The 12,252-nt window shown below is 37.2% G+C and overlaps 1 protein-coding gene across 6 annotated transcripts in view; it reads right to left on the bottom strand.

Annotated features, from left to right (window-relative positions):
- The window catches only part of LAMA2 (laminin subunit alpha 2), a 453,474-nt gene that overhangs the window by 94,714 nt on the left and 346,508 nt on the right, over positions 1-12,252 (bottom strand). For all 6 annotated transcript variants that reach the window (XM_036413664.2, XM_036413665.2, XM_045573302.1 and 3 more), the window contains 2 exons: positions 9,606-9,768; positions 7,842-8,052 (listed from right to left, as the gene is read on the bottom strand). In XM_036413664.2, the coding sequence (XP_036269557.1) occupies positions 7,842-8,052; positions 9,606-9,768 (374 nt within the window). The remainder of the gene's footprint in view (positions 1-7,841; positions 8,053-9,605; positions 9,769-12,252) is intronic.

Here is a 12,252-nt window from a genome sequence, read left to right as displayed (position 1 = left end):
ACCAATGATGAAAGAGAATCATCAATTGGCTGCCTCCTGCACACCTCTCACTGGGGACTGATCTTGCAACCCAGCATGTGCCCTGACTGGAAATTGAATAGTGAGTGACTTCCTGGTTCACAGGTTGATGCTCAACCACTGAACCATGCTGACTGGGCTGAACATCATTTTTAAACTAAAATGTAAGTGCTAAATATGTATTATTGAACATGTGGTAGCACAATGAATTACATTGAAACTAGATGTTGAATTCCAGAATCTATGTGCAATGAGTATTTTGTGAGCATATACATAAGCAGATTTATTCTATGGGAGGTCTGTAAAAAATAAAAATAAATTGAATTTTTAAGGAAGTTTAGAAGTACTTTTTTTTTAAAAAAGAGAAACTATCACATGGAAGAATAAACTTAATGAAAACTCTCATAAGAAGAGAGCAGACTAAATTTTCTTTGAAACTAATAGCTTGTCTCAATACTACATAAAACTCATTCGGAACTTAGAAGAGTAAAATCATTGAGAGAGAAATAGTACTATTTCTTTATTTGGAGCATAACTCAGCCTGTTTTCCTTTTCTTTTCTTTTCTTTCTGACTCCTTTGTATTCTTCTAATCGCCTTTTTACCTGAGGATTTAACTGCATCAATTAAAATTTTAAGCCTCTGCCATTTATGTTCTTTTACATTAACAATAATGTTACTTTATATATTCATTTTGACCTTAGTAATGTGTCAGGTAGTTTATAAGCCTTTCTTACTTAATTCTACACTAACTCTATAGATACTGTGTTTATCACCTTTAAAAAAATAGGAATAAATAAGAAAAAAACAACAACAAAAAATTAAACAGAGATAAAAATATGGTGTTTACCAGAGAGAAAGGGAAGTGAGGGAGTAGTAAATGGTAATGGGGGTCAAATATATGGTGATGGAAGAACACTCAACTTTGGGTGATAAACACAATGCATTTTACATATGTTGTGTCATAGGATTTTACACTTGAAACCAATATTTTATTAACCAATGTCATCCCAATAAATTTAATAATAAAAAGTAAAGGGGGAAAAAAAGAATAGAAAATTGAACAAGTTATGTGACTTTCCCAAGGCCACACAGTTAGTACAATGCAGTAAAGATCCAACCTTGGACTATATAATGATACAGCTTGCGTCTTGAGCTGTGAAAGCACTGACTCTCTAATTGTAGAAATGGCATTTCTTATTTGCACTGGGAAAGTACTAATTTCAAACCCTTCTTTCCCTGCTTTTTCACCAACCACTTTGGTGTGTCACCAAGTACATACACCTTGTTCCTGCCTCAGAGCCTTTACACTTGCAGTTCTCTTAACCTTGTGCCCTTGCCCAGTTCTTTGTCTTGCTTCTTCCTTCATTTTCTGCTGATGGTCACTTCCCTGATCACCTGCCTAAAATAACACTCATCTTTATCTCAATTATTTTCTATATACTAGTGGACAGTTATTCAGGCTACAGCCTGCTTTGGCTGGGATCCAAGCCCTGCCCACTGTTGCAAGGTATGAAACCTAGGCAAGTTACTTAGCCTCATGTGAAATGTGTTGTTCCTGGCTACTCTAAATGTGGCCCATTGAAAGCATTAGCATCATGCAGAAGCATGTTAGAAATGTACAATCTCAATGCCTTTTGGGAACTAACAACTCAAAATTTGCATTTAATAAGAACTCCAGGTGATATACACTGTAAAATTTGAGAACTAGCTTAGAATACAGCCTGGAATATAGTAAACATGATGTAATTGTTGACTATGATTTTATTAAATATATATCAATATTTATTGATTTTTTTTTACAGAGAGAAAGAGAGAGGGATAGAGAGTTAGAAACACCGATGCAAGAGAAACATCAATCAGCTGCCTCTTGCACACCCCCACTGGGGATGTGCCCGCAACCAAGGTACATGCCCTTGACCGGATTCAAACCCGGGACCTTTCAGTCCGCAGTCTGAGGCTTTATTCACTGAGCCAAACTGGTTTCGGCTTGACTATTATTATATTATCTTATTTTGTTCTTCTTAGCACCCATTTATCTGAGTTATATTCTAGTGGATGACCACAAACCAACTAAAGGTAGATAATATAATTTTATTTTTTAATAAATTAAACCATCTTAATTGTGCAGATTTTTAATGAAAATCAGCATAACACCAATTCATCACAATATTCATATATAGGTACTAGTGAAAATCACAGCCTGCTGAACTGAAGGTAGCTGATGGAGGATAACATATTGCATGCATCATGTAATGTCAATAAACAATCACTTATTAATTACATTAGCCCATGCTCCAGAGTTTATGGTCATTTTATATACTACTCACTTATTGATTTTAGTGACTATCTTCCTCACTAGAATAGAAACTCCATAAAAACAGTCTTATATATCATTGTATTTCCAATACTTAGAAGAGTTTCCTCAACAAATATACTTGAATGAATAAATGAAATTAGGATCCATTCCTGAAACTTGAACGGTGACACTTGGCTCATCACTGGCTAAAACAGAGGGAAGTTTTGATATGTCATTCCCTCTTTGGGGACAATAAATATAGGAGTAATCCTGATGCTCCTGATAACAAGTCAGTCATATTTTATCTTCCAAGAGTCTGACATTTTTTTTACATAACTATAATCCTTAGCTTTTGCATGCACTGATTTAAAGTTATACCATGTACAGACATTCAGGACTTTTTTCCAACATGGCTTGTTTCTATTAATGAATCAAGGCACTTGACCATGCTGCGCCAGTGGGAGGGAGAATATTTCTACATGTGCATTAGGAAGAGCTGCACACATTTTGGTTCAATTAAGCAGTGAGTTAGAATCTTTGTAAAAGCTCCATTTGAGTCACTTTAGGGAACCAACTGTTATGCAAGATCAGAATGTGTTCTTTATCATATCGAATACTAAAGCAGAAGTAATGAGCTAGAAAGTCAGGAGATTTCAGAGGTGGCTAACTTTCAGATTAGACACTGATAGAATCTAGTTTTAAGCTAAGGAAAAAAATGCATATTTGGAGGATTTAAATATTAATAAAAGTATACATATGACTTTTTAATAATTTTTGTGTATTTATTTGTTTCATTGTTAAGTCTCACCTGAAGATACTTTTTCATTTATTTTTTTAGAGATAATGGAAGGGAGAGAAAGTGAGAGAGAAAGAGAGAGAGAGAGAGAGAGGAGAGAGAGGAGAGAGAGAGAGAGAAGGAGGAGGAAGAGGAGGAGGAGGAAGAAGTAGAGGAAGAGTAGGAGGAGAAGAGGAGGAGGAGGAGGGGGGGAGGGAAAGAAAAAGAGTAACATTGATATGAAAGACACATCAATTGGTTGCCTCTCACATGCCCTGACTGGGGCCAGGGAATGAACTTGCAACCCAGGTACGTGCCTTTGTGGGAATTGAACCCACAATACTTGTGTGTGCAGGCCAACACTCTAACACTGAGCAACACCAGCCATGCCAACATATGACTTTTTTGTGTGTTTGTTTCATGGGACTTTATTTATTCATTGGGAAAAAAAAAATTATGGCAGACACTGTTGTGGGCCAAGGCAATAGAGTAGATTAGAAGATGCAATCCTCATGGCTTATCTGGAAAGGGGAGAAAATAAATGAGAGAATAAATGTATATTTTTAAGCAATGATGAGTGACATAAAAGTAAATAAATAGAAGGAATGAATAGAGAATATTGTAGAAAGATTCGAGTGGTTGAGGAACAGAAAGGAGGCCCCTGTATACAGAATTATCCCCCAAAAGTATGCCGTAGGGATAACTGAGTGATTCTGTGTGAATACTAAAGTTGATTATAGTTCTACTTTTAACTTCTACGTAATTAGATCTGAATTCATTCCAGAGCTCAGTAAATTAAACACCTTTTGTATGTGTTGTGTGTGTGAGAGAGAGGGATGATGCATGTTTGGGTTGGTTTAAAAGCCAGCAAAAGTTGTCTTTCAGTCAATCCTTTATCTAGCAAGTCACTATTTATTTTCTTTGCAATCCTTCCTTTTATAAGGTTATAAGGACATGCTCCTTTGTTTAATTGAATTGCTCACCTTCTCTTTGCCCATTGGCACAAAGTCCCTCTGCCTTCTCTCCATTGCTGGAAATGCCCTTCTACCCTAGTTGTCTTCTAGAAGGCTGTATTCAAAGCCTTCTATGATCTGCTTCCAAATACTGTTTCCAGAACCATCATCTCCTACAGACTTCTTTGCAGCATATAACAGAGCTATACTGCTCTCTCTGACATTTCCTAAGACATCTTACACTTTCAGAGCCCTGTGTTTGAAACCAAGTTGCTCTATATCAACTTCTCTCTATTTCCGCTATGATGACATCATTTATGTGATTCTTCCAGCCTCTATTAATCATAGTAGTGAAAGGTTAAAATGCCTGAATTTTTAGGAGACTGTACATTTTCTGAGGCCAGGAGTCATTTCTGTGAAACCTCAGTCACCCTGGTTACCAACAGCACCATCACATGGTAGATGTCTGACAGACTTTAAAGACTATCCTGGTCCATTTTCCCAGCCTTATACCACACTGTTTTTCAATACAAAACCGATTCTCTAGTTTACATGAACCAGTCACAAATCCCAGAACTGTAATTTTAGTCCATGACTCCACTATTTCAATGTACCACTAACTTTTAGGACAAAAACAAAACTCCTTGGCTTAGTCTTAGAATGAAATTCTCTTCCAAATCAAGGTCTGGCTTATCTTTTCTGGCTTTCTAGCCTCTCATTGGTTCACATAAGTTTTCATTCCAACCCTATCAAACCACTGAATTTTTCCAAAATGTTTTATCTTCCCCTTTCCCCCATGCCTTAGTATTATATTCCCCTATTTCTGGAATGTTCTTTGCCTTCTATTTTGACTAGCTAGTGCCTACCCTTAGGACTTAACACATATGTTAGGTCCTCTGTGAAGCCCACCCTAGCCCAGTGTGATGGAGATGTCCTTCCTTTGCTTGCTTCTATAATTACTCTAGTGTATAGAGTCATCTAAAGTCATCAAAAATGGTTTTTATTCTAAATATCAATGGTTCTTAAACTGAAGACTGCATCTGAATAACTGGAAAAATTTTAAGACACCAGTTCCTGGGCCCTACTCACAGTTTCTGTTGATAGTTTTGAGTGGGGCTTGAAATGCTGCACTTTGAACAAGGTTCTAACTGATGCCAATGCTGCCATTCCAAGGACTATACAATGAGGCCCAGTACTTAGCATTAATGATTTCTGTATTCAGGACATCTCCTGAATTTAGCAGGAGCTTGATAAATGTCTTCAATAATAAAAATTACACGCTTACCTTTTTAAAAACAAACAAACAAACAAAAACACACACATTTGAGCTGGGTCTTAAGAGTATTTTACCTTCTTAGCAGTAAAGATATTTATTTTAAAAAATCAGCTCATTATTCCATCAAATGGATACAATGTGTAGGTTGTTCTCACACCTGTGTGCACATCTAATTAACCCAGGGAAAATTATGGAATATGGACCCTGGGCCACATCCGAGACCAGCCAACTCAGTCTGAATGAGAGTCCACAGAACTGGCCTGTTTCACAAACTCTCCGGTCACTCCTTTCTAGTCAGCCTAGCACCAACCTTGGAAATCTCCTCTAATCAGCCTCGGCAAACAGCCTTAAATAAATTGTGCCTTCCCATGTTTATTGCATCAATTTTTCTAATTACTCTAGTATGTCTTGAACAAGCCTTTACCTAAGCATGGCATACAAAATGAAAATATGAAAAGGACCACTTATAACTACAGAACTGACTATATAAGCTCCAGGCATCTCGGGGTGCAGGGGGAAAGGGCAGAAACAAAAATTATGGCTCCTAGTTTTAAACATGACTAAAAGGAAGGAATAGCTAAAAGCACCATTTACTGTGCCACTATAACTCTTCCTGAAATACTTTCTAGATGCTTATTATACTTTCCACAGAGGTAATTTTAATTTCTTAAACTGGTGCCATAAAATGAAGGGGAGCACCTCTGGGTTAGTCGCACCACTGATGTTTGACGGAGTGGCATGAATCATGCTGGGGCCTCTGACATGAAGATAGTCTAGCATCCTGCCTCACAAGATGGTGCTTTTTCTTTAATACTGCCAGCACTTCAGTAGACTCCAAATTGGTTCAGATTAGATACATCAGTTAAGGAAAAGTGAGCCTCTTCAATCTTCTATCAAAATGACAAGGTTAAGTCCCAGGAGATAGATTGGGGAGAAAAAACCTTTAAAAATTTAATTTGTCCTCTGCTTAATCTAAAGTAGAATGGACAGAAATGAGTAGATTTAAAAAAAAAAATCCAGATTAGTTTTTTTCAATTAGCATTCCACATATATGCCAGGGTATGTTTAGTTATAGTTGAAGGTGAGATTGTATGATAAGATTGTGGTCAGTCTTTTCATATCTGCAAGGGATCAAGTGTTTTGAAAACAGAAAAGGTTAAGTTTGTTTCTGGGGAGAAAATAGCTGTTGTTGATTAAAAAACACACACAGATACAGGTTTGTGGCATTCTATGTACTAAATTTACTCCTGGGAAAAGTGACCAATTTGCCAGAGGATGAGATAGAGATGAGAGAGTGTTGGTGTCCCTCGTTAGGGCGTCATAAATGTTGGTATCTCCTGTTCGGGCACCATAACAGTGGTGTTCCTCGTTAGGGCACCATATTGCCGGGTTCTTTTCCCAGCCTTACAAAGGGTTCAGCATTCTGGAGAAAGGGATTGTGTGTAGATGATTAAAGAATCCAAAGACAAAAGATAGTTTTGAAAGACATTGGAGGTCAGAGGAGCTTCAGCTGAAGGGAACTGAAGTCTATCCCTTGACCGAGGACCCGTGCCTTATTCAACACAACCTGTCCCAAGGTGGAAATATACACTTCAAAGGGTAAGGTATCAAAGGGTTTATAGGGATTGTCAGTTTCGGGAATAGCCTATAGCCCTTAAGAAAGGCTAAGTCCTTGAAAAACAGTATTTCCAAAACTAATAGACAGGAGGCAATAAAATGCCCTGAGCTGCCTGGCAGTTAACAATCCAATTCAGGTTTGGGGGAAGTGCCGGTTAGCCGTTTCCAACAGGTAAATTACATATGTGGCTCACCCTTGTTGAGCCGCTCAAGTCCTATTAACCTTTAGATGGAACTCTTGTAATTATTACATGTTGGAATTGGTTGTCAGAGAGAGAGAAAGAGAGAGAGAGAAAGAGAGAGAGAGAGAGAGAGAGAGAGAGAGAGAGAGAGAGAGAGAGAGAGAGAGAGAGAGAGAGAGATTGATTGATTCATAGAACACATTGGAAAAATAAAGGGACTCAAAATCTCCCAAAGCTCTGGTCTCTTAGTGAGCTGTTCCACGCATCCAAATTCTATGAGAAAATACTTGCACTTCTGTGATTTATGGCACTCAGATATCTAAAAAATGGTGTTTGGCTTAGGTTGGGTAGATTATAAAATCGTGCTATTAGTCCTTGGAGGTACCTGAGACTTGCTGTAGTGTTGGGGCACTGGTGCTTAGAGACTGTAATTGACTTGCCCATGCCTGTACTTCTAGTTGGTGGCACGGTTCGCATTAAGACTAGTGAAGAGCCCCTTCCACTGTATTACACTATTTTTTAAAATCTTAAATTATTTAAATTATCTACATTTTATGGACAGTGATTGATGATTTAAAAAGAAGAAAGATCATCATTCTCTGTTCTGCTCCTTTCAGAGTTATCATTGCTAATCTCTATAAATACACATCAACTTGGCCAGCCATGGTCATCTCCACCCTACCCTATGGCCCCACAGACAGATGAAAGAGCCCTCAGACTCACCTCCAGAGCAGTCATGTTTTGCTGGTTTGCTGCAGATAAGCGATTAGCTTCTTTGGTTTTATCCGTGGCTTCTCTCAACAGATCCCAAGCATCATCAAGCTTGTTTTTGTGGTCTTTCAATTTTGCCCCGAGATCCTTTTCCATTTCTTCGTTCTTCCCCCGGGGCTCTCCAAACACCTTCTGCACCTTCTTCAGCAGGCCTTCTGCAGCTCTGCAAGCACCACCCCCACACAATGAGCCTTGCCATATCCTCAGGGTTTATGGGTATTAGATTCTATTACATTACATCACATCCCCTCCCATGAATGAATTTTATGCACCAGGCCTCTAGTAAGACAATATTTAAAGAAGACTGACTATATGCTCAACCAAACTGAAAATTGATACCTGACAAGTGACATGACCATTTACATTTAAAATTAAACTCCAAAATCCTCACACATTTGTGATTTGTTAGTAACAAAATTTCAATTGAAAAGAATCTCCTTCTCATAATTTGATAAAATAAGTTTTGTAATTTATTTCACATACAAAAAAATAAACACTACCTGATTCAACATAATGAGGATTTCCTCTGTTACTTTGAATATAAGGTATGAATATACTAGTACTGTTATGTTTGGTTAGAAACTGTGAATAGAACTCTAGGTATAAAGTATGAAGTCATGATTTTTATCTACTTTTTTTTTTCTTCTAAGTAACCTGGGGAGTCTACTGGGTTTAACACTATAATTTTCCTAAAGTGGCAACTATCAGCCCTTAAGAAAAGCTAAGTCCTTGAAAAACAGTATTTCCAAAACTAAAAGGCATCACAGTTCCCTGAAGTGTTTGTCAAAACATTGCTGGGTTCTATCCCCAAAGTTTCTGATTCGGTAGTTTCGGGATGAAATTTGATCATTTGATTTTTAACAAGTTCTCAGATGTTGTTAGTTTAGTATTCATTATTTATGTATTACTAATCCCATCACTTTGACATTAGCTATGAATGTAAAAATGTATTTTTTTTTAATTTAGTGTGTGGTCATATGAGTTAATTAGCATCAATATAATCACTAATACTATTATTTCCAACCTCAAGTTCCCAACCCTGATTTCAAAGTATCAAGTATTTATTACTTAATGACTCTTATTTAGCATTCCGTGAGATGACAAAACCTATAGGATGGCCTGTAAACTTCAGACCTTTATTTATTCAAAGATTATTTCATCAAAATAAAAAAACAACTATGGATAGTTTAAAAGTTCCAAACAAAAGCAATTAATAAAGCAAGCCCATATGCCTAACTATAGAAGGGATAGCAACAGAAGTGACCAATTACTTGATTATTTATGTATAGGCTAAAACATATTTTCAAGCCATTTTATTTATTTATTTATTTATTTATTTATTTATTTATTTTTAAAAATATATCTTATTGATTTTACACAGAGAGGAATTGAGAGGGACAGAGAGTTAGAAATGTCGATGAGAGAGAAACATCGACCAGCTGCCTCTTGCACACCCCCCACTGGGGATGTGCCCGCAACCAAGGTACATGCCCTTGACCGGAATCGAACCTGGGACCCTTCAGTCCACAGGCCAACGCTCTATCCACTGAGCCAAACTGGTCCCGGCTTCAAGCCATTTTAGAGCAAAATAAATTATAAGTAAATAAAAACTAAAACCACGCAAAGTATCATATATGTGGTAAAAAATTTATAAAATGGTAAACAATTTGGAAAGCTCAGTTTATGAAATGAAGACATAATAGACAATTTACTCACACCAACTCATCTTCAGCAACTTCTTTCTGTGCATCTAGATTTTTCCTCCTCAATTCTCTCATCATCTGATCAATCTCTTTCTGAAGCCGGGGCAAATTTCTCTCAAAAGCCTTGTCTTGAACTCCTAGAGTTTCATTTACTTCTTTAGCTTTTTCATTTACAGCTATAGAGGGTAAAACAAATTTTGCTAATTAGTAAACAAAACTGCCACTTGCAAAAATGCCACTCAACATCTGCTCCGAATGAAATGTGGTCTGCCATTGGTTCCTGCTGGGAAACTGAGGCAGTTAACACAGCAACCCTTAACAAACAGGGGAATGTGATGCTTTTCTCCATAATATGCTTCTTTTGGGAGCAGGTAATTAAAGCAGTATTTTGTTTTTACCTCAAAAGAAATACATGGGAGAAAAAGAAGTGGCTCAAATTCTTTTCAGAATAAAGGGTAAAAAAATGAGACATGTAGCATAACACTTGGAAGCTGAAAACAAAAGGTCTACATAGCTGGTAAGACACAACCATATTCAGTCTATTTTAAAATACTGAGTACAGAAATACTATCGGTGATGAGCTACCTGAACACAAAACTGCCTTTGTCCTTTAACACAGCTGTGTTCATGATTTTAAAGGGCGAGGAAAGGAGCCCTGGTCTAGGGACAAGTGTTAAAGATTATGGCTCCAAGATACCTTCCAGCAAGAACACCCATCGTAAGAGTCTGTGTTTATTATGCATTAAATGGGATTTCAAATTGTGCTCTTTGGAAATTTAGGATTCTCCATGTGCTTCAGGTATTACAAATGATGTCTGTTCTGCCAAGACTTTCTTTTATAGGTTGGTATTCTGGGGGAAATTTCACTTGAAAAACGAATTCTATGTCAAATAAAAATTTGAAAAACTGGTGAATTGAAACTTTTCTTGCAGTTCTACCATAAGTTTTAGACCAACTTTCCCTGAAGTGCATTCTATGGAACATTAACAAGTTGAAATTTTTTTTTAAATTCCTTTGTCCATCAGACTCTTACTTCTATTATATTACCTATGAAAATCCCTAGAATGAGGGCTCTGGGTTGGCCAAGAGGCATTTTCTACCGTTCAGGGCTGTATCCTAAGACTTCTTTAAGATATAAAGAGTCCTGAAATTCATTTCTGTTCCTAGAAAAACTCTTCTGATTGGCACTGGTAAGAGCTATTCCAAGGATAATATAGGCAGAGCTCTTGAAACAGGTGCACCTCAGCAGACCAAGTAGACCCGCTGTGGTGAGTGTCACAAGGAGGGTAGGTACAATGGCTCTGAAATGTGGTCCCCAAATGAGCAGCATCAGCATCACCTAGAAACTTATTAGAAATGCAGGCCCCACCACAGGCCTACTGAGTCAACAATTCCAGGGCTGGAGACCAGCAGTCAATGTTTCCCCAAGTCTTCCAGGAGCATTGGATGCATGCTAGAGAGTTTGACAATCACTGGGCAAGTAGAAGGGATTGAGTTTCTACCTCTGATCCGATCGACCTTTTCCAAAAGGTAACTTCCTAATTCTTTTTTCATGATACATGTCTTTAGTTAGAAAGTTGCTGTGGTCAGCCCCTCATTCCTTACTAGCCACAGTTTAATTGGCAGAGCAATTTGAATCCGGTGTTTTAAAAAACAAATGTGGCCATTCCTAACCCTCTGGTAGACATTATTGCTTAGGTGCTATATTTCTAGAAGGTGGTGAGGGTAGCTCTATCTTGGTTAACTGGTTCACACTTATACCTTGAAAAATAATAGTAGATTTGGATGCTCCTATAATGGATCAAAAAAGCATACCAGGATATTTAATGCAGAGGATCCTAAATCTAGTGCTAAGCATCTTAGTAGCCAAGACATAGCAGAGGACAGAAATGAGGTACTTAAGAGTTACACAGTATATGCATTATACAAATAAAATAATTCCTCAGGAGAAGCAAAGCTACTTTTCATAATGAATGTGTGAAAAGAAAGTATTCTCTGATGGGTAAATTTATCACAAATGGCAAATACTACTGTGATCTGAGAAACAGAAAATAGAGGTGTCTAGCATGTATTAAGTTCCATTATATGTCAGGACATAACACTAATGGGTTTACATATGTTCACTCATTAATTCTAATAGCGTGTGGAATAAAATACAGTGAATTCATGATCTAATCAGAAGTCATAGCTTAGCACACTTTAAAAATTATACTGAGATAGGAATGTTCTAGATTAATAGAGATTGGTTACTGTGAAGAAGCCATGACTTATGGTGGAAGATAGGATGAGTAAGGTATTCCACCTAAAAATGAAACAGAAAAAGATAAGGCCAGGCTGAAGCATTCACGTCTCCCACAGACATTGGCTGCCACTAAAAAACCCTAAAAGTACTGATGATTATTCCAATTATTATCAGCTTAAGAGAAAAAAAGGGTGTGGACATGTTGTATTACCCACTTACAGCTTTTGATAAGTTTCCTTTTCTTTTTAACAAAACCCCCTAAATTACCAAGTACATATATACACCCCAGTTGGGGGTTTATTTAACTCTAGGATATTCAAATTTAAGTTTTCATGAAATGTTAACAGTTGGATTAATTTTACCAAAGTTCTTTTAGGAAGGACTATGGTTATGATGTTTGTAACCATTTATATTCGTA

Source organism: Pipistrellus kuhlii, unplaced genomic scaffold, assembly GCF_014108245.1.
Source record: "Pipistrellus kuhlii isolate mPipKuh1 unplaced genomic scaffold, mPipKuh1.p scaffold_m20_p_5, whole genome shotgun sequence".
NCBI lineage: Eukaryota > Metazoa > Chordata > Mammalia > Chiroptera > Vespertilionidae > Pipistrellus > Pipistrellus kuhlii.
Note: the sequence above shows the minus strand (reverse complement) of the source record. Positions and strands in the feature narration are given on the sequence as shown.